General features: G+C 45.3%; 1 protein-coding gene across 1 annotated transcript; it reads left to right on the forward strand.

Annotated features, from left to right (window-relative positions):
- Positions 1–27,264, forward strand: DRP2 (dystrophin related protein 2). The gene is made up of 22 exons (XM_049644061.1): positions 1–176; positions 4,306–4,469; positions 6,318–6,474; positions 7,900–8,020; positions 9,592–9,860; positions 10,248–10,394; positions 10,828–10,906; positions 12,576–12,636; positions 12,938–12,999; positions 14,021–14,095; positions 15,031–15,232; positions 15,463–15,548; positions 17,211–17,368; positions 17,692–17,858; positions 19,512–19,623; positions 20,920–21,056; positions 21,365–21,430; positions 21,682–21,747; positions 22,571–22,714; positions 24,362–24,599; positions 26,014–26,134; positions 26,420–27,264. The coding sequence occupies exons 1-22, from the start codon at positions 60–62 to the stop codon at positions 26,542–26,544; spliced, it is 2,874 nt and encodes a 957-aa protein (XP_049500018.1). The 5' UTR covers positions 1–59; the 3' UTR covers positions 26,545–27,264.

Consider the following 27,264-nt stretch of genomic DNA (forward strand, 5'->3'; position numbering starts at 1 on the left):
TGCTTATGGTCAACAGTTGGTGCACTGCCCATTCTCTCCCCCCATGAGCCTTGGTTCTGATGCAACCTATGGTCATGCAGGGATGCCCTTACACCCTCCCTCGATGTCATGAATGGCGGGCAGCTGACCAGTTCCATAACAGCAGCAGCCTCCGTAGCACCTGCCTGCAGCCTCAGGTAAGAGGCTGATGGCAAAAGAAAGTCCTGTGGAGAAAGGGTAGACACAGGATCTGTGTGTGTTCTTGTGGGTGTCCATGCTTCCTAAGGCTATGGGACACTCTCTATATACATGAATCTGTTTGGAGGGCATGGGACCTCCTTCTGACTCATCCCTTATCACTCATGAAGGTTTTTAAAAATAAAGTTTATTTATTTTGAGAAAGAGAGAGAGAGACAACGTGGGGGCAGGGGAGGGGCAGAGAGAGAGGGAATGAGAGAGGATCCCAAGCAGACTCCTCAGTGTCAGTGCCAAGCTCAATGTGAGGCTTGAACCCACAAAGTGTAAGATCATGACCTGAGCCAAAATCAAGAGTCAGATGCTCAATCAAGTGAGTCACTCAGGGGCTCCCTTGAAGCCTTTTATAGGGGGCATGGGGCAAAGAGATGTGTTGGTCTGGATAAGTAAAAGGGCCAAGAATGGCTGAGGGAGACTAGTTTCATGTTAACCTCCCAAGGAAAGTCCCAGAAGAGTGTAACCCTTCAGGGTATCACCTAGGGCAAGGCATGATCTTCCTTTGCTTTAACTTCTTTATGGAATACTTCATGTTCTGCACCTGAAGAATATTCTCTCTCCTTCCATGGGCTCTTCCTCTCAAGCCTTTAGTCTTACAGCTCCTGGCAGAATCCCTGTAGCTTCATAGCTGTCTCTCCTTTCTCTCTCCTCCCCTAGGAGTGGAATGGTGGTACTGTGTGTTCCTGCCTATATATGTTGGTAGATGGGCAGAGGATGTATGAGAGGTAGTAATCCCAAGAGGATAGCCCCCTTCACTGACAATGAGGGAGGTCCATGGGAAAGTTGACTGGACAAGGGGGAAGCATAAACATATTTTGGCTTGTCCTACAATGCTTTGAGGTCCAGAGGCCATAAGGGTGTGAAAAAGTACTATGTCTCCTAGTATCTCACAGATGGGCTGTGGTGCTGAGTCACTGCTGGGGGTGCAGACAGCAGCTAAATATACAGGGAGGAGGGAAGGAGGGAGAACGGCAGCGGGGATGGAAAATGTGGGTGCTGGGGAGTCCATTTTGAAGAGAATAATGAGGAAAAGTCCAGAGAGGCATGACATCCAGGTCTTCCTGAGCTGTCTTCCCACATCTAACCAGAGAGAAATTGCTGCCTCTAACATATTCTCAGGCAAGTGCCAACTTGGAGTTCCCCAGTGTACCTACCCCTTTCCCAGACTGGGACTGCCATAGGGTCAAGGGATTGAGAAGTCTGGGCCCTTCCAAAAGGCTTGCCCTGCACATTTGTCCACCCCCTCCAAATTTCACCACCTAGACAGAGGGACCTAGGGCTTCATTTTGTGATTGAGAATGGTGAGAACCACCCCTCTCCTCTGCCACTGTCCACTTTCTTCTCTCCCTTCCCTATGGCCCTGACTTTGTCTTGAAGTTTCAAGAGATAAGGAGAGAGCCCTCTGGGGAGTGGAGTGAGAAACAAACATCTTGGCTATAAAATCCAGAAGTAGAAGGCCATTGGTAGCAAAAAATGTCGTTATTCATTATTTGCCTATTGTGTGCCTGGCTGTGCTAGGGGTACTTGTGAGTATAAGGGAGGACTAGGAGGGGAGAACAGGGTGAGGGAGTATAGTAAGGGGGCCAAGTGGGGATTTAGGAAACTAAGAAGAAGTCTGAAGAGAATGAAACCTAATATGGGTGGAGCCAAGTTCGTCATGGGCGCTTCCCTCAGAACCAGGACAACTTGGTTGTAGCTGAGTTACAAGGAGCCATTTCTAACTCTCAGTCTAGGGGATTCTGTGAGACTGGCTTGAGCCCAATTATCCCAGCATAAGCAAAACTGTGACCCAGAACTAGAGCCTGCTCTTGGCCTGTCATCCCCTGCCATCCCCCATCCACCCAGAATGGCTCCACCCCAGACCCCCAGAAAGGGTCAGGCAGCTGCTCCAACTATTCCTGTAGGTGGGCCTCAGCATGGAAACAATGTGGAACTGTGGAAAGCCCAGAAAACTCTGTGGGAGATTAATGAGGATAGGAACAGAACACTTTTTTGGTAAAAATGAATTGTTTTCCCTCAGTGTCGAAGAGTGGGGGCCTAGCTTGGGAATGTTAACATTTCCCCCAGGCAAGTCTGCTTGAAAGAGAGAAGAGTGACCACTTCCAGAAGGGGCCCTACCCCACAGGCCAGTGGCCCAGGATAACACAAGCAGGGCACAGGAGCCTCCCTGGCACTGGATCCCTGTACAGAGCTACTGAGTTCCATTTTGCCTTCTCCCTCCCCTGCAGAGGTTCAAGGGGATTCCCATAGAAAAATCTATTTCCCCCTAACCTTAGAGTGCAGTGAGAGGTCTGAGGAGGTGGATAATGACTCTCCCTTCACTCCTCTCTGCCTCTCAAAGGTAAGGTAGAGCACCCCCTTGTTTTCATAGTAGGCTCAGATGAATCTTCTGCTGTTCAACTTCCTGATCCTACCATCCTGTGGCTCTGTCCCCAGGTGTGCCACACACATTCCTCACTGCTTCTGAGGACACTTAGTTAAAGACAAGGCTTATTTCCAAGCCCATCCTTCTGCCAGGCCTTGGGGAAAATAGCTTACCAGAGGTTTGTCACCAAAGTGGTCTGATCCTTTACTCCACCTCAGGGGAGGGGTAGGCCTGGACGCAGTGAGTCCTTTGTGTCTTCCATAGAAAATGAAAATAAATCAAGAGAAACTACCTTCTGCATGCCCTTCCTCAACACCATGGAATGCCCAGTTCCACTCCCGCAATCCTTGCCAGCCTGGGAGGGCCTTCCTGGCCCCGGTGTGGTGGGCTCAGATGGGAGTGAGCTGGAATTCCCCAGGGACAAAGCTCTGATTCACCAGCTGAGCCCTGACATAGCCGCCCCCTCTAGATTCCTGGGGGGTCAGTAAACAAACAGGGTGACAGCTCCCACCTCCTGACCTGGCTCAGCTCTGCCAGCCTTCCCTGAGGGAGCCTGCTTAGAGCCTGTCAGGATTCTGCCTGTGGCTCTCCAGACACTGATTCTGGAAGCAAGCTGAAGGATAATCATGGAGCTGCCTAATCCTGCAGTGGAGTTCCCAGGCAGCACAGGTAGGGTCACCTCATGGGAATATAGGGTGACTGAGTTCAGAACTTTGCCCTTGAGCCTGGTTGCTCCCTCACTTCCTTTCAGTGTGTGGCTGTGAGCTGTGGTTTTAATGGGATGATTGTTTTCTCAAATTGTTGGAAGAGTCTTGTGTGGGAAAGAAGTATGGTTTGGGGGGAAAGGGAGACTAGAAGAGTCTCAGCCACCAACAGAACTATGTTCTTTCTACAAAAGGCAAGCAGGTATACAGGTGGGCAGACAGGTGGGTTTCCCAAGTCTGGGACTGAGCAGCACAGGCTGAGATTTCCTCATCCAAACTCCCCTTCCCTCAATTCCCTTCTGCCTTTGGCTGGGCAGTCCTGGCAGTGTGCTAGAGGTGGCTAACTTATTTAGCACAACCCTCATTCCCCCAAACCTTGTAATTCCCTGCAGGGTGAAGAAGTGATGGGCTCTGAGATTTAGGGCTCAAGGGAAGCCTTTGGCAGGATCTATGGTCCTCTTGGCTGCTGACTCTGGTCAGCATCCTTTGGAGATCAGGGTCAAAAATATGGCTTTAGTTCTCTCTCAACCCATGGAAGATGAACAGTACTCTTTAGGACTATTTCCAGGCTTTCTGACTGGTGGAAAATGCAGGTGGGGAAGAGGGAGAGGGGGCATCAAGGCCTGGATTTATTTGAGAAGTAGGACATCTATTACTGATATCTTTCCCTGGCTGGTCTACTCTCTCTCCCTGAATCTTTTGATGCAGCCCCTCAGCTTTCTTTTCTTTTTCAGTGTGGGACACTGAGGTTGAGCCTACAGCTTACCTTGAATGCTGTGTTTGCCAGTGTTTGGGCAATTCTGAGCTGCTCTTATCTAAGGAAAATACTTCCAGAATCCCATCTGGGCAATAGTCTTGGCAGAATTTACAGTAATAATCCACCCCCAAACATACCCTGGGACATGCGCTTCTCTCTCCTTGTTCACATTTGTCCCATCCTTGGCTTGGTGCAGACCAGGGTGTGGCATACTCTGGGGATTGCAGGATGTCTATGTTTCTGTCCAGGTTAGAGTTGCTGCTACTGCCCCTGCGCCTCCTCAGGATGGTGCTGGGGTTTCCTGCCTAAGCCCAAAGCTATTCAACGGGTCTGTTGGTGCTGCTGGACCCCTCGAACCACGAGCCATGAATCTGTGTTGGAATGAAATAAAAAAAAAGTCTCACAACCTCCGGTAAGGCCTGGCCCTTAGAAACAGGAGCCTTAGGCAAATGGCTGGGGTGGTGTTGGGCTCCTTTTGCTTCTTCAACTTGTCATTCTCCTCTCAGCCTGTGTCAGCCTCATCATCCACTTCTCATCCTCTCATCAGCTTCATCATCTACTTCTCCACTTCCTTCTCTGGACCGTGGAAAGGACCCTGGGTCAGAAGTCAAGAGGCTTGGATTTGAGCCTAAGGTTTTTTTTTTTTTTAATATTTATTTATTTATTTTGAGAGAGAGAGAGAGAGAGGGGGGGGGGGAGAGAGAGAGAGAGAGAGAGAGAGAGAGAGAGAGAGAATCTCAAGCAGGCTACACGCTGTCAACACAGAGCTTCACAAGAGGCTCGATCTCACGAAGCTTGAGATTATGACCTGAGCCCATATCAAGAGTCCCATGCTTAACCGACTTAGCCACCCAAGGCCCCCCTGAGCTTCATTTTAAAGTAGTTGTGTCACCTTGGATATGTGGTTTAAGTTATCTGAATTTTACTCTCTTTTTTTTTAAAACAAAAACAAAAATGAGTGAAGGAACTTTCCTAACTACTTCACAGTGTTGTAAGGATTCTTATAAGATATGAAAATGCTTTCTGAACTTAAAAGCACTCATGTATAAATGAAAGATATGTGTGCTCCTTCCTCCTCTTCTTCTCATAACTGTCCTTCTTCCATCTCAGTAGATATTATCTGCTCTCTTTCCCATCCTTTTATGCCTTCTACTCCCATCCATTGGTTATCAGCCCACTTATTCCTCCCCAAACTGAAGGCAAATCTGTATGAGCATGAAGGCAATTCCTATATCAGTTGTCCCTCTTCTCCCTACCCTTCTGTATAACCTACCCCCACACTTTTCCTCTCCACTCCCTATTATCAAAGCCCAAACCCCTGGCTTTTGGTAGGCTTTGGCTGGAATGAGACAGTGTAGAGAAGTTGAAAGAATGCAGGCTCTGGGATCAAATAAACCTGAGTTCAAATCATAGCTATACCAGTGATTTAACTGTGTGACCTTGGGCAAATTACTTAACCTTCTTAGGCAATAGTAGTACCTACCTCATAAGGTCACTGCTCTGAGAATTAGTGGAAGTACTGACTTAGGTAAGGGTTTGGTCCAGGTAGTAGGGAAGTAATGAATAGTTATTGTCAGCTAAGGGGAATGGTCTTGATAGCTGTACCTAGGCTGGCCTCTAGCTTCCTACCACTTGGTCCTCAGCTCATGGTTCATTTGTGGGGGATGGCTTACAGAGATGATTATAGTGTATGCATTTTTCTCCTTCCATATGTCAAATCTCTAGCCTCTGGTGCTGTCGTCCTTTGGGACCCTCGGGCTATGTATATTTGTATGTGTCCTCACACAAGTGAGCACCCATGTTCAGTCACCTCATTTGCCCTTTCACTTACTGTATCCTCTTCCTACTCAGAGGTCAGGCTCTGAGAAGCCTCTGTTGATGAGTAGTTTGGCATGGTTTGAGTTCCTCAAGGGCAAGAGGGTAACCAGACAGCTGTCACCCCTAATGCCCTTGTTCAGTTTCCTCCCCTTCCCAGCTTGATGCTGGGCAAGCAACTGAATTAGCTGACATCCACACTGTCACACCTCCCCACTCATGGACCTACCCATTGGTTTTAGTACTGTACTCCATGCAAAGGTACATTGGGAACCTCTGTGGATGGGTAAGATGGAGGGCTCTGGGCGTCCTCCTACTTCAACCAGAGAAGCTCCTCTTTACTCTGTTTTATATATATTAAAGTTCTACACAAGTGTTTGGGGAAAAAGTGTTTTGCCACTTAAAAAGAAGGTTGAAAATCACTGGTCTTTTGCATTGTGTGCAGTGCTCGCCTAGAGGCCTTCTCAGACCACAGTGGGAAGCTTCAGCTCCCTCTCCAAGAGATTATTGACTGGCTCAGCCAGAAAGATGAGGAATTGTCAGCTCAGCTGCCCCTGCAAGGGGATGTGGCTCTGGTGCAACAGGAGAAGGAGACACATGCGGTAGGTTTGAACTACGGAGGCTGTGGCGTGTCACCTCTCAGCTGGGAAGGGAGCTTTTCTGCAGTGTTCTGACAGATGAGCACTTAACCTCTGCTTAGACATCTGAAGTAACAGGAAGCTGGATACAGTTTTACTGGGTTTTGGATAGCACACCACCAGAGTAAGTCAAAACTCTTCTCCCTGGCCCTTTCATCAAATACTGACCTCTCTTAAAACCCTGCCCTGATTTTCAGTGGGGACATGGAAAAATGAACATAATATAATGTTAAGTGAAAAAAAACATAGGATACAAAAACTATATACAGGTGGATCTCAGTTGTACAAAAACAAATATAGACGTGTGTACATGTATACACACATACAAAAACATAAGAATGAACTATATCACAAAGCCCACAATGGTTAACTCTTGGTGACAAAATTAGAGTTCTTTTTAATTTTTCTTCTTCATGCTTTTCTGAAGTTTCTAAGATTTCTGTGACATATATTACCTCTTATAATCAGAAATTAACAACAGATATTTCTTAAAAATGAATACAGAATGCAGTAGGAGAAATAATTATGTGACATGGTAGAGGTGTTAGCTAAGGCTACAGTGGCAATCACATTGCAATATAAATGTACCAAATCAATATGTTGTATATCTTAAACTTACACAATCTTCTATGTCAATTATATATCAATTTAAAAAGTGGAAACAGAATGGAATACAGTACAGCAAAAAAAATTAACTATAACTGAATGCCACAGCATGGATTACTCTTAAAAACAGTATGTTTAGTGAAAAAAAGCCAGGTACAAAAAGAGTACATACTGCATAATACCATTTATGCAAAGTGTTCAAAAATGGGCAAGACTAATCAGTGGTATTACAAGTCAGGATACTGGTTACCTAAGGGGAAGGGGTGATATAGTGACCAGAAGGGGCCCTTGAGTATACCTGCTGGGATGCTGGTGGAGTTCTGTTTCTTGATCTCAGTGCTGGTTACAGACATGGAATTACTTTATGGAAATTCACCGAGCTGTACACTTTTGATTTGTGTACGCTTCTCTATATTTCGACAAATTTTAATTAAAATTATGATATAAATCCTTCCTGTCTGGTTTTGATTTCTCTAAAGCCCCTTACTGGGGAATTTCTGGGTCTTCCAGAGAACCAAGATTTTCAACACCAAATCCTTACATTTCTCTCTACCTTGTGGCATATACAGACCCATTTCATACTAAATAGATCTCCCTATGTCAGAGTCACTCTTCTGCTTATAGAGAGGAACTGCAGCTTTTTATGTCTGGGTAGCCCAAAGATGCATGATAATGCTACAGGATCAAGTTGCACTAAGGAAGAAAGGTTGTCAATTGCAGAATAGAATTTGAAGCAGTTTAAAGACTTTACTTCCCTATTGACCATGTTGCTAAACTTCATAGGCCTTTATGGAAGATGTCAAGTCTCGGGGCCCTTATATCTACTCTGTTCTGGAGTCAGCTCAGGCCTTCCTGTCCCAGCACCCATTTGAGGAATTAGAGGAGCCTCGTTCTGAGAGCAAAGGTGGGTAGTCTTCCTCTCTTTTACCTTCTTCTTGAACTGCTAAACACCTTCCATCCTTCCCCAAACTCAGTTTCTCAGCTATTATCTAGGAGAATAATTTTCTCTTAGGAGTCCAAAGTTGGGAAGGAGCAAGGTTCACACTGCAAGAAAAAGCAAAGAGAACAAAAGAAAAAAAGAAAGAAAAAGAAAAATGAAAAAGCAAAGAGAACAGAACCTGGAGCAGGGAAGACCAATGGGTGGCTCAAAGCTGTATGTGACTATGTGGAGCATCATGTGTGGCGTTCTAATGAGACATAAAAAAGAAAAAACAAAAGACTCAAATGCATTGAGCTGACTCTGAATAAAAGTAGTAGTATGTCCTTTAAAAACGTACTCCTTTAAAGAAAAATAAAATAAAATAAAATAAAATAAAAAGTGTACTCCTTTATTCCGACATAGAGAGACATGCAGTGATGTTCTAATCAATGAGAAAATAAAAAATCTTTTTAAAATCTAAAAAGTTAGGTGATGACATTTCAGGAGAAAATTTATTGTGGGTCTTTATTGTGGTGACTTCTGGTCCCTTTCCTCAGTAGAGTAGGCCACTCTAGGTCTAGGTTCAAATAAGGGAGCAGGGTGGGATTCTTGGGGTAGCCCAGCAAGCCCTCTTCTCCAGAAGGAGTTCTCAACCTTTCAAGACTGGCTATGAATAGCCTGGAAGGATCCTTTGTTAACTGACCTCTTTGTTAAAGCTGTTGACTCTCTCAGTTTACTTCCAGCCCCTCAGTAGGAGGCTATTAGTCAATTTACTATCCAATGGGCCTCAGATAGGACAAGTTCAAAAGAGAGCAGGACAGTTCCAATTAACCTGGAGTTTTGGGTGTCTGAATCTACTTCTGAAGGGAGTTCCAGGGGAGGATGAAGAAACCTACAATTTAAGAGCCTAGATAGAAAAGCTGGGAAAGTTATGCTAACCTCTCCTAGGCATAAAATACTTCCCTTCTTTGGATGGAAGTGGGCAGCAGACACTAATGCAAAATGGCATTCCAGGGTCATGTGCATAGGACTCTGGATGATTTGCCTCACTGTGCCTCTTAAAATATTTTACTCACTGGGGTGCCTGGATGGCTCAGTCGGTTGAGCGTCTGACTTCAGCTCAGGTCATGATCTCACACTCCGTGAGTTTGAGCCCTGCGTCGGGCTCTGTGCTGACAGCTCAGAGCCTGGAGCCCGCTTCAGATTCTGTGTCTCCCTCTCTCTCTTCCCCTCCCGGCTCATGCTCTGTGTCTCTCTGTTTCAAAAATAAATAAAAACATTTTTAAAAAATTAAAAAAATAAAATATTTTACTCACTGTTTACCTTGCCCATTTTTTTAAGAATATGAAGAAATCCTCTTAGCAAGTGGAAAGTAACAACATGGTCTCTTGACTGTGGTGTTGGATCCATGAACCTACATGTGTGGTAAATCGCATAGAACTAAATATACACATAGGGGCACATGAACATTTTACAGAGGTATATCTTTGCCTCTGTCTTTCCCATGGCTGCCCCTGCCAGGTTGGCCTGACCTGGCTTCCTGCTTGCTCTTACAGATACTTCTCCCAGACAGCGGATCCAGAACCTTAGCCGCTTTGTGTGGAAGCAGGCAACGGTGGCCAGTGAACTATGGGAGAAGCTGACAGCCCGCTGTGTCGACCAGCACCGCCACATTGAGCACACTCTGGAGCAGCTATTGGAGATCCAAGGGGCAATGGAGGAATTAAGCAATACTCTGACCCAGGCTGAGGGAGTCCGAGCCACTTGGGAGCCCATTGGGGATCTCTTCATTGATTCACTCCCTGAGCACATCCAGGCTCTTAAGGTATACAGGCCCCCTAACCTGGCTAAAGTCCACCCTGAAACCTGACACTCCTCCCAGACCATGTCCCTGCTACTGAAGCTTCATTGTTGTCCCAGGTTGTAACTGAGCCTTTTCCAGTTTATGTGCTGGATTTTGGGGCCCGTTTAGCTGGAGTCTCCTCTGTCCTTTTAACGGTCTTCTCTTTCCCTTGTGTTTTCTGAGAGTAAAAAATGAAGCGGATAAGGACAGTGGCCCCTCTCACCTTCATCCAAATGGCCTAATAGCAAGCACCTGGATCGTGCTATTGAAACAAAAGTCTGAGTGAAGAAGGAGTAGTTGAGATGAATGACTAATGGTTGCTCTTACCTACTTTCTCTTTGCTGTGGGACTTGGGTCCTGGTTCTATAGCTATTCAAAGAAGAATTCTCCCCTATGAAAGATGGAGTGAAATTGGTGAATGATCTGGCCCATCAACTTGCCATTTCTGATGTACACTTGTCAATGGAGAATTCCCGCGCCCTGGAGCAGATCAATGTTCGGTGGAAACAGCTACAGGTAGAAGAGAAGCCTGGAGTGAGCCAATGGAAAGAGCTTTGATATAACTAGGCTTGGGAGAATCTTCTTCTGGCCAAAAGAAAGTGAAGGGGCATTAAAGTGGGATGGGACCTCCATGGGGAAAGAATAGTAGAGCATTTGGGGCCAGGGAACAGTCTTCTCAACCTCTAAGCTGCAGGAAGTAATTGAAATGAAGATTTGAGAGGGGCCTGTCTAAATGTGGGCATTTAGGGTCAGATAAGAAGTGACTGCGGCCTGTAATTAAGAATGCTCTTCTCTGACCCTTGGGAGTGATGTGGAAGCACTAGGAGCCATGGAAGGATCTAGAGCCAGAGACGAGTTAGCTTGTGAAGGACTTCACAAAGATTTCTGGAGGTGCCTGGAAATCTCACACTAAATATCTGGAATGAATTCACTCTGCCTCTTTCCATAGGTGTCAGTTGGCGAGAGGCTTAAGCAGCTCCAGGATGCCCACCGGGACTTTGGGCCTGGGTCTCAGCATTTCCTCTCCTGTACGTGAGACAAACTAGACTTCACTTACCAGAACCGCAGATACCTTACAAGAGAGTCTACTCATGTCCCTTGGGGGTCTGGTAGGAGCCCAATATATCTTGGCATCCAAGAAGCAGTAAGGATAAAGCAGTGCAGTATAGTGGAAGAAAGGACAGGGTCTCAAATCAGAGAGACCTGGATCTGAGCCTCTGCTCCTTGACTTAATAGCTGTGCAAGCCTGAAGAAAATAGCTTAACCTTTCTGAACATCAATTTTCCCATATGAAAAAAGAAGAGAAAATATTACCTAACTCATAGGGTTATGGGAATATTAAATAACTTGAATTTTTCAACAATATTTATTGAAGACCTAATGTGGGCCAGGTAGTGTTCCAGGCACTGGAGCTACATCAGTGAGAACAAAACAGACAAGTCTTTAGACTTATAGAACTTCTACACTAGTAAGGGAAGCCAGAACATAAACAAATAAGTAAAATCTATATAAGGTAAATTGGTGACAAGTGCTGTGGGAAAAAAAATAAAGCAGGGAAGGCATGAAAAGGCAGTGTTGGACTTAATGAGGGAGGCATTGCAATTTTGAATAGGGTAGTCAGGAAAGGCTTCACTGAGAGCTCTCGGAACAGAAACCTCAAGGAGACAAGGGAATGAGCCACGTGGATAATTGAGGGAAGAGCACACCAGGCACAGGGAACAGCAACTTCAAGGACCTCAAGGAAGGGGTATGCCTGAGGAACAGGAAAGAGGCAGGTGTAGAAGTAATATGGAGAGGAGAAAGCGGGAGATCAAAAAGGGTAGCAGGAGGCCAGAGCACTGAAGGCCTTGTAGGCTATGGTAGGAACTTGGGATTTTACTCTGAATGGAATTGAGAACCTTTGGAGGGGTTTGAGCAGAAGGGCAACATGGTGATAATCCAGGTGAGGGATTATGGTGATCCAGGTAAGGGTGGTAGCAGTGGAGATGGTGAGGATATACAGATGTGAAAATTAGATATGTACACAAAGCATTTGGCAAAGTATCTGGCTCATAGTAGGAACTCAATAAATGTTAATGGCAGTTAGAACTATTGCTATTAAATAATCACTGGCATGCAGCTATACCTATAGAGGGCTCTTGTATCCAGGGAAACTGCAGTGAGGAGGTTTGCCAGGTGACTTAGCCTCTCCTCAAACATCTGGAAGATAAAGACATGGAGCAGAGAAGGGCATCCTTTTCCAGAATTCCTCACCAGAAAGAAATGGGCAATACCATTCCCCATTGTCCCATAGGACTGAGAAGCTTGGCCTTCTGAGGGAAAGTTTTTGAGCCCCATCAGGAAAGTAGTCCACTTCATATCTCTAGCAGCACTGCAGCTGAATGGGTAGAAATGGCAGGCTGCCCAGGGAAGAGATCATCAAGGTGGCTGAGGCCAGATAGTCCTCTTCATGCCCTTGCCACATCATTGACACATGAGGGTATCAGTGACAATTTCTTCTTCCCTTGCCCTAACATCAGCAAGAGAAGTACGTTTATTAGTCTTGCCCCACCTTCAGGGGCTATTAAGAGCTGGTAATGCAAGTCAGACATCCCTGTTTTGGACTTAACCACCTATTTGGGAGGATAGAGCAGGGGAGTCAACAGGAACCTAAAAAGTATTAGTGGCCAACTTCTTTCTCTTTCTCTTCTTTACCAGCCTCTGTGCAGGTTCCCTGGGAAAGAGCAATTTCACCCAATAAAGTTCCCTACTACATCAAGTGAGTGACCATCTGAATTAGAAGTGGGTCATTCACCTGCCCACCCTCCTCCCTTGCCTATCCTTTTTTTCTCCCTGTTACTCCTTATCTGTTGGGATTCCTCCATCCAGTCCAGTTTTTCCTCCTACTCATCTCAAGAGCTCAAGATTCTGCCTGGGGAAAGGTGCTTTGGGATATTAATGGTCCACCCTCGGATCCTGCAGTTCCTTGCATCCAAACTATCACTGAGTGAAGCGCATATGTGTGTGGGGAGGGTGGGGGGTGGTGTGGACCCTGGTATTATTGATGCTTTTGTTTGTAGCCACCAGGCTCAGACCACTTGCTGGGACCATCCCAAGATGACTGAGTTATACCAAACCCTGGGTAAGAATTCAGAGTTCCTGTATAGGGTGGAGATCTATATAGCTGCCTTTTTCCTGTAAGAACAGAAGGGAATTCCATTCAACAAACAGGTGGGGGTAGAAGGGGGCACCTTGTCATTTACCCAGTGGCCTTCCTTCCTTTCTCCTCTGCACCTCCCTCAACTGGAGGCTCTACATTCCTCCTAGACCATTTTACCATCACATTAGGGAATTATTCTTACAGACCTGCTTTGAAAGACACTGTCCAGGCTATGATGAATATGACTTCCGTGTGCCTTAGTTTTGGCTACTAAGAGATTCACCATTAAGGTTGCAAATTTTATCCATGATGATGCATGTGAATATAGCTCATTCACTTTCTTTGCTGTAGAGTGTTCCATTTTATATACAACAGCTTCTTCATCCAGTCTACTGTTGATGGACTTTTGGGTTGTCTATAGTTTGGAACTAGTAAGGACAGTGCTGCTAACCTCTTGTACATGTCTTCTGGTGCACATGTGCACGTTTTTCAGTCTAAAGGTCTAACATCATTTCAGTGTGTTGTGAACAGACTAGGAAATTTGAAAGTGCAACAGATCCTTTGCAAGAATCATATTCAATATTAATTTTGTTATGTTTTTACTTTATCAAAAATCTAGTAAGGTATTATCTCCTGAAATATTGTGATTCATTTATTTATACATGCACACATAGGGTGTACATATTGGACGGTGATATCAAATGAATGTCTTACTGTGCATCTTGGTCAATAAATGCTTGAAAATCACTGCTCTAGGATATGTAGCCAGATGTGTTGTGGGATATGTGAATGTTCAATTTTACTAGGTACTGCCAAGTTGTTTTCTGAGATGGTTGTATCAGTTTATACTTCCACCAGCAGGTCCTCATTTATCCACATCTTTTCTAACACTTTCTGTTTCTTTTTTTTTTTTTTTTTGCCAATCCAGTGGGTGTAATATGGTATCTTGTGGTTTTAATTTGCATTTCCCTGATCTGAGTGTGTCTCTTTCCATTATTTGTAGCTGATCTGAACAACATTAAGTTCTCAGCTTACCGCACTGCCATGAAGCTACGCAGAGTCCAGAAGGCGCTGCGTTGTAAGTTTCCCATCTCACTTCCCCGCAGCCTTCACCCTACTCCCACTCTTCCTCATCTCCTAGCTGTTTTCCACTTTGATTCCACCTTGTCCAGGGTTGTTGATTGGCTTGTCTCCAAAAGCTGGAGTATGCTGGTTGTGGGCACCTGCTCTTTCCAGGGGCCTTCCATTATTTCCAAGCCCCAGACTTGTTTCTAAATTAACCCATAACTATCCTCCTCCTTGTCCCTTCCCTGCCCAGCATGGATAATCAAGCAACTGTTTTGTGGCAGGAAGTAGTCCAGCCCAAGGTTTGGAGCCATCAGGGGCTTGTGTTCTTTTGCCATCTTGGAGTTGGTTATTGAATGTAGCAGAACTATTGAAGCAAGTGCCAGTGGTTAGGGGACAATGTGGCTATAGATAAAATGTGCTTTCTGGCCTTTCTTAGGAAGGCTATCCATTCAGTCTTCCTGGCCCAGGCATGTCTGACTAGGCTGGTTCCATCATTCCAGATAAATAGAAAGTCCTCTTGAGGCATGTCACATTTACCCAGACATACCTGAGCCTTCATAACTGGTATCTAGGTTCTCAGAACAAGGTTCATGAACAAACCTGTTTGCTGTTGAAATGTGTGTAAAGACAGAGAAACGTAAAATGGGATTTGACTCCTTGGGAGTTAATACAACAAAGGAGGTGAATTTACTCACATCCTACCATCTTCTTGAAACTGATGCCAAAGAACATATGGGTATATACATGTTTGGGGTTAATTTCCGTGGCCTTTCACTGCCATCTCCCTCTTCAGGATGAGGATCTTGGTGAAGGGCAATCTTGTATCATACTTATAAATGGATGGTCTGGAGATTCAGTCAAATTTGGTGATGCTAGTGGTGTTATCTTCTCATGTAGTCCTAGGAGTTCTACTTTTGGCCACTCTCCCTCTCTTTTCCTTCCCAGTGGACCTGGTAACTTTAACCACAGCCCTGGAGATCTTCAATGAGCATGATCTGCAGGCCAGTGAGCAAGTGATGGATGTGGTAGAGGTCATTCACTGCCTGACGGCCTTATATGAACGGCTGGAGGAGGAAAGAGGCATCCTGGTCAATGTGCCACTCTGTGTGGACATGAGCCTCAACTGGCTCCTCAATGTTTTTGATAGGTAAGGGCCTGTACCCCTCCCCCCCCAGAAGCCTCCAGGATGAAATCCAATGGGATATCTGAAGTGGGCATTGTGAGAAGGGGTCACTCCCACAGTGGACTTGGACTTAGCTCAACTTGGGGCATGGTTGGCACAGAGCCCTGCTGGGATAAAGTCTGCCAGGGAAATTAATGCTAAGATGTTAACCCTTTACATATATTCATGTTCTCAGTCTCTTCTCTTAAACCTAGTGGTCGCAGTGGAAAGATGCGGGCGTTGTCCTTTAAGACCGGCATTGCATGCCTGTGTGGCACTGAAGTAAAGGAAAAATTGCAATGTGAGTACAACTCCAAAGTCTGAAGTGGAGTTGGGTGGAGGGAGAGGCGTGATAGGAGGAGGAAGGGTGAAAATAAGCAGAAGGTAGGTCTTATGACTCAGCAGAGCACTACTCAGGCTACATTCTAATGGAGGTCCAGGCTAATGCAAAAACTTACAACAGTCAAAGGCTAAGATGGGTCTAAGACCTGTTATTATTTCCAGTGTTACTCCAAGGATTTTGACTTCTTCTGACCTAATATAATTAGTTGACTAAGCTCTGAGTTGGCTTCCTGGGGTATCCAAGGGCCTGACTTCCTAGTGCTATTTTCCTGTGACCTATCAGGCTCAGCCCTCCCCTAGTCTGAATCTCAAGCCATGTCACACATTCTACTAGAGACGTCCCATGTGATTACATGGGCAGGGCACAATAATCCCCAATATCTGGGAGGTGAATAGTATGCATTTCTGTAGTTTTTAACCTCTCTGGTTTATACTACCTTTGCTTTCCCCTCCATCCTCCATCTTCTGTATGGCTTTTTGTACTTTTCTGCAGCAGCAGTGTTAGTTGTCAAGTGCTTAATGTGTGTTGACTGTTGTGCTAAATGTGGTGAGTACAAGGTCCAGTCAGACACGGTCCCTGCCTTAGGTTGTTGATAGTCCAGAGGAGGAGATAGAAGTACACAGAAGGCATTTTTGAAAGTGTTAATTAGAATAATCTGAATGGCAAAGGATATGTGCTATATTAGATCACAGAAGAGGGATAACAGTGGCCTGGGAAAACTTTAAAGGGAAGGAGACATAGCAAAGCATGTTCATAGCAATGATATTATTTATTTCTCCCAATATTCCTTTGAGAAGGAATGGATAGTAATTATTTCTTCTCAATTTTCAAGTGAGGAAACTGCAGCATAGAGAGGTTCATGACTTATCCAAGGTCTTACAAGCTAGCCAGTAATGGACCCAGAGCTAAAATCCAAGCCATATGCCTTCCACTTCTGAGTATTTTCTAAGCCATAGGTGATGTATGAGACAGACAAGAACCTCTGAAGGAGCTTTGCTAAGATTGCGGTAGCATGGGGGTAGTTCTCACAGGGCAGATATAGCCCATGTTCGAATACCATAGCCCATGTTCGAGTACCATAGTCTATTGCACATATTAGACTATGTTCTATTAGACCATAGTCAATTAGGTGATCATCTCCTATTTGTGGATGATCCATGTCAGTGTTTGTTTCCATTTGTGTGGAGAGTTGAGAGTTTACTGTAGTGTCAGATGACATGAGCTATGTGAACAGGAGGGGACTCATGATCAGGCACACCTAAACTCCACACTCCTTCATCTTGCTTCTTGAGAATCTGTTTTCCCAGCAGTGCCATATCTGTGTCTGGCACTGGTCTGACATGCAGCCCGCTCTCTGTCTTCATCTCTCTCTCTCTCTCTCTGATGCTCTCTCTCTCTTTGTGTCTGTCTTGCTTTTTGTCTCTGAACACGGAGATTGCTCTTTTTATAACTCATGGGCTTCTAGAAGATCAGGGATAGACCTTTAGGTATTCCAGTTTCAAAAGTCATTAACTAAGTCTGTGTACTCTTTCCCTGTCTTCCTTTTCTGCTCCTTCTCCTCACACCATTCTCTGGCATTCCTGCATCGGGGTTGGCCATGACTTATGGTGGGGCCAGCAGACCTCTTCAGCCAAGTAGCCAATTCAGGCAGCCAGTGTGACCAGCGCCACCTCGGTGTCCTGCTTCATGAGGCTATTCAGGTGCCCCGTCAGCTGGGGGAAGTGGCAGCCTTTGGGGGCAGCAACGTGGAGCCCAGTGTCCGTAGTTGCTTCCGTTTTGTGAGTATGGGACTGGGTAGGGATGATAAGAGGGAAGGTGGGAGGAAGGGAGGGAGAACTACGAGTGAGGCTTTCAATCTGAACTACTCAGATGTAAAGGAGTTTCTTCAGAACAACAAAATAGAGGGTTCTCTGGGCTTTTAAGTCCAGAGTCCTACTGGGGAGGGTGCCAGCTCAACTAGGACAGGACAGTAGGTGTACACCTCTCTAGAATAGGCCATAGGCCAACCCAGGCCTTGCTGGTTCTCCTGTCCCTGTGAGGGGTGCCATTCTAGGAACACTTTGGGCCCCACTCATTGCCATTGGGCTTCTTGTTTCCCTAGAGCACTGGGAAGCCAGTCATTGAAGCTTCACAGTTCCTTGAGTGGGTCAACTTGGAGCCCCAATCCATGGTGTGGTTGGCTGTCCTGCATCGGGTCACCATTGCTGAGCAAGTGAAGCATCAGACCAAGTGCTCTATCTGTAGGCAGTGCCCCATCAAGGGCTTCAGGTAGGGAAAGCAATACCTGCAAGAATGATAATGTTAAATAGGCCATGTTACATATAAAATCATATATTATGAAACAATGTACATATTCCATAATTATATAATTACAGCTAATCTATGGTACGCTGTTATATGTTGTTGCAATCCTTTCTACTACTGAATGTTTAACTTTTTAGAAAATCAGAAATGATGAAATATTTTCTTTTCTTTTAGTTTATATTATGAAGTATTCCAGACTGACAAAAAATGTATAGAAAAGTAGGGGGTGGGATGGCGAAATAGCACAGAAAGGGAAGTTGTTTGTTCATTGTCTCCCAGGGAATATTAAGTAGACATATAAGATCACCTGTGTACTAAATGGTATGCTGGCAAATGGTTCACAACTGACTCCCCAGAAAGCAAAGCAAACAAACAAAAAACAAAACCTAATGTGTAGTATTTGCTAATTTCCATGATGTAAATACTCCCACTGTGGCTGATGTCCAGGTACCCACAAGAGGTTGAGAAGAGATGCATGGTTGTACACTATTTATAGCATAGATGATAGATTTAAACAACCTCAAGTGCATAGATAATAGGAAAATAATTAGGAGGTGTTGGGTTCTGGGCATGTGTTACCTTTGTTTTTAATATTATTTACTTAATTGTGAGTTTAGTAATTTTTTATAATGGTTGTATTTAACAACTGGCTTGGAAAATCCCTGAAATTTTTAACATCCACCACCAAGCTTAAGAAAGAAGGCCTTATTGCAAGACATTTGAAGTTTCCCTGGTTACATTCTCCAGGCTTTCATCATAAAATGCTCAATTTTAAAACTTTTTAAAGCCTTAAGGCACTCTCTTTACAACTGCCCTGCTTTCTATAAGTAAATGAGGCACAGACGTGGAATGTGACTTGCCCAGGTTCACCGTTGGTTAGTATAGATCCAGGAATAGACATTTGATCCTCTTGACTTCTCTAAGTCCAGGCATTTCACCATTGTGTACTACTAGGTCTGGGCTGGGGAGTTCAGCCAGGTTTTGGACCTGGATCTTATGGGCTAGTCAATTCAATATTTAGTAATAATAGAGTTATTTTTATAAACAAGTTTTGGAAATAACTTAGCCGACTTGCCCAAGGCTGGTAGAATAAATGGCCTTTGTATTGGAAGTGTAAGTTCTCCAACGTAGGCAGTGGTACCTGTTAGACTGAACCCTTTGGGGCTATTTTTGTTTAGAAAGCTGTTCGAGGGTTGATAGGGGGTGGGAGAGAGGGGAAATGGGCATAGAGGAGGGCACTTGTTGGGATGAGCACTGAGTGTTGTATGGAAACCAATTTGACAATAAATTATATTAAAAAAAAAAAGAAAGCTATTTGACATCGTGAGCTCTTTATCCCTTCCCACTTCAACCCTTTTAAAAAAGATGGTGAGGCAATGCTATTCCCCACACTTCCTAGGAGTCTGAGCATGTAATTTCATGGAGGTTTGTGGTCTTTAGACTAAGTCTAGTTATCTAGTGAGGATGAAGCCACTGTTATGTATAGGAGGTTGAGTGCATTGTGACTCCATGTCCCGCCCTCTACTAATGTGTGTGTGTATATTTGGATGTTAGGAAAATGGGGAGGTCACTATGGTACATTGGATCCTCTGTCCTATCACCTCTCATCTCCCCAAGGTACCGGAGTCTGAAAGAATTTAACGTGGACATCTGCCAGACCTGCTTCTTGACAGGCAGGGCCAGCAAAGGCAACAAGCTGCACTACCCCATCATGGAGTATTACACCCCGGTATGGAGCCTCCGGGCCGGGCAGGAGGGGGAGGCAGTTCTCAGGTTCTAGGCCCTTGATCCATTTTGCCAAGCATGGACTAACTATATTCTGCCCCTCACCCAGTTGCACTCTCTCTGTTTCTCTGTCTCTGTCTCTGTCTCTCTCTCTTTCTAAAAAAAAAAAAAAAAAAAAAAAAAGCATTCACTCTTTTCCTTCAGGGAAAAGTTTCAGGAAAAAATAGAGAGAAAGGAAGTTCCTGGCCCGTTGCTTACTTTAATTTTTCCTACGTAATTTCCTGAATTGCTCTGTCACCTGGTCTTTACCTGCTACTTTGTCATTTCTTCCATACCTTCTAGTCAATACCAAGGTTTGTGCTCAAATTACTCAGTCTCTTGGAGGTTAGAAAGGGTATGTTCTTTACCTGGGTCCCCAGATGCCACTTGGTTTTCATTGGAAACTGTGCCCTTCATTGCCACCTGAGTCCAGGTGGGTCAGCATTCCTGAACTCCACTCATAGAATTTCTCCTGTGCTGTATTCAGGACACACAGCTCCATGCTTAGCTCCCTGAGCTAACTCTACTCCCCAAACTCCTTTATCCCTTTCTGCCCCATGGATACTCCCGAAGTCCCAAGTATATTGCCATCTCCCCCCACTGCTTTCTCCCACCCTACCACCCCAGTTTTCAACCTGTTTCCCCAGAATCCATCCCTGTAAATCACCATCTCTTCTCCATATTCTGTTGGCACAGAAACATGTGTGACTCAGTGGGAGCAGAGAGCTTGCCCTTTATTTTTATTTTATTACCACTTGAAAATAAACATTATAGGTTTGCACCCTAAGTCAGGCTCTGTGCTAACAGCTCAGAGCCTGGAGCCTGCTTTGGATTCTGTGTCTCCGTCTCTCTCTGCCCCTTCTCCGCTTATGCTCTTTCAAAAATAAATAAACATTAAAAAAATAAAAATACCCTCAAAAAAAAAGAAAATAAATATTATAAAAATCATGCATGGATAACTGGCTGGAGATGAGAGACTGAGAATGCTGTACCTCCTGCATTAACAAATATATACTTACTGTAAAAGAGTCCAATAATACAGAGGTGTATAAAATATAAAAGTCCCCCTCTCTCCTCAGCCTTGCTCCCACTTCTCCAGTCCAATTTCCCAGAGGCAACCAGTGTTCACAGTTTCGAATTGTACCCTTCTCGAAATTTTTCTGGGAGTGGGGCTAAGATTAGATTACCAGTCATGTTCCCTGCTCTAGGGGAGCACCTTCGAAGCCATTAGGGTGAGTCCCTCTGCCCTGTCTCCCCCTAGACCACATCCAGTGAGAACATGAGGGACTTTGCCACAACTTTAAAGAACAAATTCCGCTCAAAGCATTATTTCAGCAAACACCCTCAGCGAGGTTATCTGCCTGTGCAATCAGTGCTGGAGTCTGACTACAGTGAGACGTGAGTACCAGTGGGTGGGCACAGGCTGCAGGCCTTGCTGAGCTGGGGATGTGCTGTGTAGGAGCTGAGTCCCGCATGGGCTAGAGGAATGTTCCAAGGCAAACCTGACTAGTAACAAGGAAGTTCAGCTTGGGCCTGACAGGAATCTGGCCTGAGAAATAGATTAGAGTCCAGTCTCTGTATCCTGTTCCCATCAACTCTTTCCCATCTCCCTAATTTGGTGGTAGGGGGTGGGGAGGGTTGTTGTAAGGTAACAGACTGCTCAGCTACCCATTCTTTGGCTGCCTGAGTCTGCTGCTTTCTTCTAGGCTGGCTTCTTCCCCGATGTTGCCACACGCTGACACACACTCCCGCATTGAGCATTTTGCCAGCAGGTACCACTGGGTTTGGAGGAGGGAGATTTTCAAGAGTCTAAGGGGGACGGGGTTTTCAGTCAGGGCAAAGAGAATGGAGTCAAGACCAGAGGGATGTGCATAGTGGGGTATGTGGCAGCCAGTGACGCCCAACACTTAAAGGCAGTTGGGGCAGCCATCAAAGCTAATGATCCCACTGTGGGATGAGAGTCTTGAGATGAAAACAGGACCCACATCCTGCTTTCCCTTCTGTTCCTGCTCTTTCTTCCCAGGCTTGCTGAGATGGAAAGTCAAAATTGTTCCTTCTTTAATGATAGCCTGTCCCCGGATGACAGCATGTAAGTTTTCCCAGCTGCTTATTTTCCAGGAATAATTCTCTTTGGGATCCCCCTGCCACCATTTGGGAAGGATATATCCTCAAGATGGTGGGGGGAGTATGGTGGCTAGGGTCCTAGAAGCCCCGAGGAAGGAAAGCTGCTTTCTGTGCACAGTATTTGGTAATAGAAGCTCTCTATTGATGGATCTGCCATCTGCCCAGGTCCCTTCCTCTTGTAAGCTCCCATCTTTCTATGCCTAGTTTTGAAGGAAGAAGAATATGCCCTCATTTAAAGTTGCAGAAATGAATCATTATCCTATGCTCAAGATGCCAAAGCCCCATCTAGTGCCACATCCTGGGAGACACCAGGGACTTAACTGAAGTGTGACTTGAGAGATTCCCTGGTGCTATAGGTCAGAGAAGGGGCCCTTTATTCCTAGGGAGATTCCTGGCATGCTCAGGAGGCTTAGAAGCTGCTGGCCCTGATTGGGACTTAGGCAGTGAGCCCCTGGGTGGGTGAGGAAGCAAAGGAGGATACGGTCAGGGAACAGCACAGACTGGGAAATGATTTGCCCATTGTTTCCCAAGGAGCTTTAGGTAGAACCCAGAAGCCCCAGCATCCTGAAAACCCTCTCTCTTATACCTTCAACCATGACCTCTGCCATCTTATTTTTTCATCCCTCTTAAACCTGAATATATAGCCTTTCCCTTTCTATGTGACTTAGAAGTGAATCTTCCAGCATATGTCTCCTGAGGCCTGAGCTGGAAGCTGAGAACTCATGCCCTGTGATGTTTCTTGGTTCAATGCCTGGCCACCTCCTTTTCCTCTCCCCACACCCATGCAGAGATGAGGACCAGTACCTGCTGCGGCACTCCAGCCCCATTACAGACCGGGAGACAGCCTTTGGACAGCAGGCTCCATGCAGCATGGCCACAGAAAGCAAGGGGGAGCTACAGAAGATCCTGGCACACTTAGAGGATGAGAACCGGTGGGTATGGTGATGGCACAGATCTGTGTGGGTTTGAGAGTCAAACAGTTTGAATTTGAGTCTTGATGCTTCCACATCCTAGCTATGTGGCCTTGAATGAGTTACTTATATTCTGTGGTCCTCCATTTCCTCATCTATAAAATAGGGATGATGATAATAGTATCTACCTCCTAGGGTCACTTGTAGAATTTCAAAGGAAATCAGGCATATAAATGTGTTAGCCAGTACCTGGATTATCATAAGCGTTCAGTAAACACTAGCTATTATAATAATTAATTGAATCCTTTGAACTCAACCCAAATATTTTCAAGTACCCAGTAGATGCAAGCAGAGAGAATGCAAACACAGAGAATTACAGAAGACAGTATTCATGTCTCTGCCCTCAAGGAATCTTCAGTGTTAGAAATGGAAAGAGGTACTTATCACTTACTGAAAGTAATAAAACAAGAGGAGAGTGGCACTGCATGTAGTGTTTGAAGACTGGCAGAGGGAAGGTGAAGATTACAAGGATGACACTGATGTCCATAAAGTATGGGTGGCAGTAGGGGTCTAAGGAGGGTCCAAGCCACTTTGGGGGAATTCAGTCAAACCCAAAGAATTCCTCAGAACAGTGTTTCTCAAACATTAGTGTGCATACAAGTCACTTGGGGAACTGGGTAAAATGCAGATTTTAATTCACAGGTCTGGGGTGGGGCCAGAGTTCTATATTTTTAACCAGTTCCCAGGGAGGGGCAAATGCCCATGCTGCTGGCTCACAGACTACTTGGAGTGGAAAGTCCTCAGAACAGGACTGGTCTGCCAAATTTTCATTATTGGTTCAAGACAAGATAAGTAGAGAATAAGATTTTAGGAACTTTTATAGCAATTTGAAACTGCCATGTCATCCAAGCACATAATTAGTGGACTTTTCATTGAATAAGGTATAGACCCATTTGAGTGTTGCTGAACTTGTGTGGCATGTCATGTGTGGCATGGGCTATGTACTAGCCATACGCATTTGGACCACTTACTGGTTCACAGTAATTTGAAAACCACCCCCCACCCCCGCCCCAGGATTTTGTTACAGATAGTTTGAGAAGCACTGTATTAGATCAGCAGTGGCCTGGCCCTGGAAAACATTGGTGAGGGAATGGTTCTGTTGCAAAAGTAATGTCCCCTAAAGTAGACCATCTCTTTGGAACCTGTTTCTTGATGACTCAACATGGGTGTTCAAAGTGGGCCAAAAAGGCAGGTAGTGGAGAGAAGAGGCAAGATGGGTGGTCTTTTGTTTACATCTTCCACTGGAATCTAAAAATCTACAAATGGAGTAGGTGAGTCAGTGGCCCTAATGCCTCATTTATTTGCAGACTGTGTTTCTGTCTGATTTTAAGGTCAGAATTAATCCCTGAAACAGCACATCAAAGCCCTAAGACATTTGTTATATGAAATGTCAGCTCCCTCTGCTCCAAGGCCCAAGGATGGCAGAGTAAATGACATATGTGCTGGAGAAGAAATGGATATGGCTGTTCAACCAAGAACACAGCTAGGGTGGGGGTGGGGGTGAGAGAGCAAAGAGGTTGCTCACACTGAGGTATGAGCAGACATCTGGGACCTGGACAGTCAATACTTTGTTAGGGCTATAGGTCTTAACTCCTCTGTCATTGGCAGGATTCTCCAGGGAGAGCTGAGGCGCCTGAAGTGGCAGCATGAGGAGGCTGCCGAGACCCCCACCCTGGCTGAAGGCTCTGCCGAGGTAGCACAGGACCACCACAATGAGGAGCTTCTGGCTGAGGCCCGGATCCTTCGGCAGCACAAGAGCCGCCTGGAGACACGCATGCAGATTCTTGAAGACCACAACAAGCAACTAGAGTCTCAGCTGCAGCGCCTAAGGGAGCTGCTCCTGCAGGTGAGGCTGAAGCGTGGGAGAGGACCAGAGCAGCCCCCGAGGGGAGGAGAGCTGGAGAGCACAGCAAAGGGGTAGAAAGAAAGAGCTCCTTGGCAGTGGCTGTTGGATGACTTTCTAAAGAGAACTGGGCTGACAATTAGGAAAGGTGGAGGAAGGAAGGGGCTGGTATGTCTCATTGCTCGGCCAATTCTGGGTGCTCACTTCTCCAATGACACATTTGAATCTGGTATTGAAAGAACAAAGTTCAAAGGATCATCTGAAACCTTGATTTTGCTACTATGATGTTTTCTAGAAAGAAGCAGGTTTGAATGGCCGAGAAAAAGAGTTTTTCTGGGAAGGGAGCTCTTTGTTAATGTTTGTCCCTTTCCTCTTTGAGAAGTAGTATATGTGATATAGTGAAGCTATGGAGTCAGACAGCCTGGGGTTTGAATGTGACTCTGCCAATCATCGCCTGTCAGGTGTTAAGAGTGACTTACCCTCACTTATCCCCAGTTCCCTCATCTGTAAAACAGGGATAATAATATATCAACTTCCTGGAATTGTGAGCATGTAATGAGACAATGAATTTAAAGAATTTAGCACGATGCCAGGAATAGTAAATACTTTGTAAATGTTACTTATCACAGCTGACCTTTAAACAACACAGGTTTGAGCTATGTGGGTCCACTTATATGTGGATTTTTTTTTACAGTACAGTAAGTGTATGTTCCCTTCCTTATGACTTTCTTTTTTTTCTTATGACTTTCTTAATAACATTTTTATTTTCTTTAGCTGACTTTATTGTGAGGATATAATATATAATACATATAATATATATAACAGTTCACTATGTTATCAGTAAGTCTTCTGGTTAGCAGTAGGCTATTAGGAGTTAGGTTTTGGAGAGAGTCCAAAGTTATATATGGATTTTTAACCGAACACAGGGGGGGTTTGGTGTCCATAACCCCTACATTGTTCAAGGGTAAACTGTATTGTCACTCTATGTACCAATACCACCCCATGCCTCTTCCCCAGATCCTCCAAGGATAGCCTCTAGATGAATTCCTGGAGGTCTTAACATATGATATTATATCACGAACAGAGGATCGGGTGTACAACTCTATATTTTCAGAGAGAACTGGGTTTTAAATAGCTTAATTATAGCCAAGATGACAGCAAGAGACCTTTAGGTGCAGTGCCATCCTTATACAAACTGGTAACCTTTGACACATGTTGTCGAAGGAAGAAGGTAACTGGTAACTAAATATTCTAAGAAGTTTCTTAAAAGGAAGAGCCACTGTTTGGGGCACTACCAAAAATTCTTAAAGTCCAAGGGCAAAGAGATGGGCATGAGGTCTCCCTTCTAAGCTCAGGAGTCTGTTAAAGTAAGGTCAGGAAAACAAAGCCATTTAAGTCATGCCTTACCTCTTGCTAGCCACCCACCGAACCAGATGGCAATGGCTCTGCAGGCTCATCCCTAGCTTCCTCTCCACAGCAGTCAGAAGGCAGTCACCCCCAGGAGAAGGGACAGACTACTCCAGATACTGAGGCAGCAGGTAAGTTCCTCCGGCTCCTCCCAGCCCCTTCTATGGCTGCTAGGGCTGGGACTGGTTTCTCCTCATGGCTTTGAGCTTAGCTTCGGGGATGATGGGCTTATTGATGGATTCATTTGTTTGCTTATTCTACACATGTATATTGAGCACCTTCTATATACTAGGCATTGTGCTGGAACAACACAAATGCTGTAGGTTTGTCCTTCAGCTGGCCACATCCCACTTCAGCCCCTTGTCCTCATCAAGGAATCTCTAGTTCTCTTCCCAAATCTCTCTTTTCCAACATAGATGATGTGGGGTCAAAGAGCCAAGATGTCAGCCTGTGCTTAGAAGACATCATGGAGAAGCTCCGCCATGCCTTCCCCAGTGTGCGAAGCTCTGATGTGACTGCCAACACCCTGCTGGCCTCTTGATGGAGCCAGTTCCCCATCCTATAATCCACAGTCTTCTGGTTCTTTCTGGTCAAAGTCTTCCTTCAGCCTTCACCCAACATTTCCAGTCCCTACCAGGCCCACATTCCTCAGCCAGAGTTATTTGGGCTCTGGGCAGCAGCAGGGATCCACTAGTATGTGAACTGGATGTGTGAGGACTGGGGGAGGAAGACGCATGATTCCTCCAATTATAGAAATGTGCCCTTTAATCCACAAGTTTGAGATCAGTCCCTTAAGTATGTCTCTGTTGCGGTCCAGGCAGATGGCACTTGGAAGCCATTCAGATGGGGACAGAGAAGCTGCCTTACAGAGCTAAGCAGTGCCCATCAGCCCCTTTCCCTTCTCCATGGAATTATGGAGATAAGGAAACCCAATGACTCCAGGGTTCCAGCATTATGAACCCGCAGGAGTTAGTCCTACTCTCTGGCCCAGCTCAGGGAGGCAAATGAGTATCTCTGAGACTCCCTCCTACCCCCAAAAAAGTGCCCCTGAAAATGTCTGGGCAGCATGTGGCATACTATAGTTTGACAGCATATCTCTAGTCATCCTGATGCTACCTAGATGTTGTTTCCCCCTAGAATATCTGCAGTTCCTTCTGCCTCAGGCCCTGGCAGACTATCCTCAATGAGGGGGAACAATTTGTTCTGATTCCTACTTACACTTTACATTTGGAAGCATTAAAGAAATACTTAGGGCTTTGGG

Source organism: Panthera uncia, chromosome X (assembly GCF_023721935.1).
Source record: "Panthera uncia isolate 11264 chromosome X, Puncia_PCG_1.0, whole genome shotgun sequence".
Lineage (NCBI taxonomy): Eukaryota > Metazoa > Chordata > Mammalia > Carnivora > Felidae > Panthera > Panthera uncia.

Excerpts from the sequence above, each read along its gene's own strand:
- DRP2 (XM_049644061.1), top strand. The coding sequence starts at position 60 with ATGCAACCTATGGTCATGCAGGGATGCCCTTACACCCTCCCTCGATGT. Across the intron at positions 10,395-10,827 it reads TTCGGTGGAAACAGCTACAG|GTGTCAGTTGGCGAGAGGCT; the intron begins GTAGAAGAGAAG and ends CTCTTTCCATAG. Across the intron at positions 15,233-15,462 it reads CTCCTCAATGTTTTTGATAG|TGGTCGCAGTGGAAAGATGC; the intron begins GTAAGGGCCTGT and ends TCTTAAACCTAG.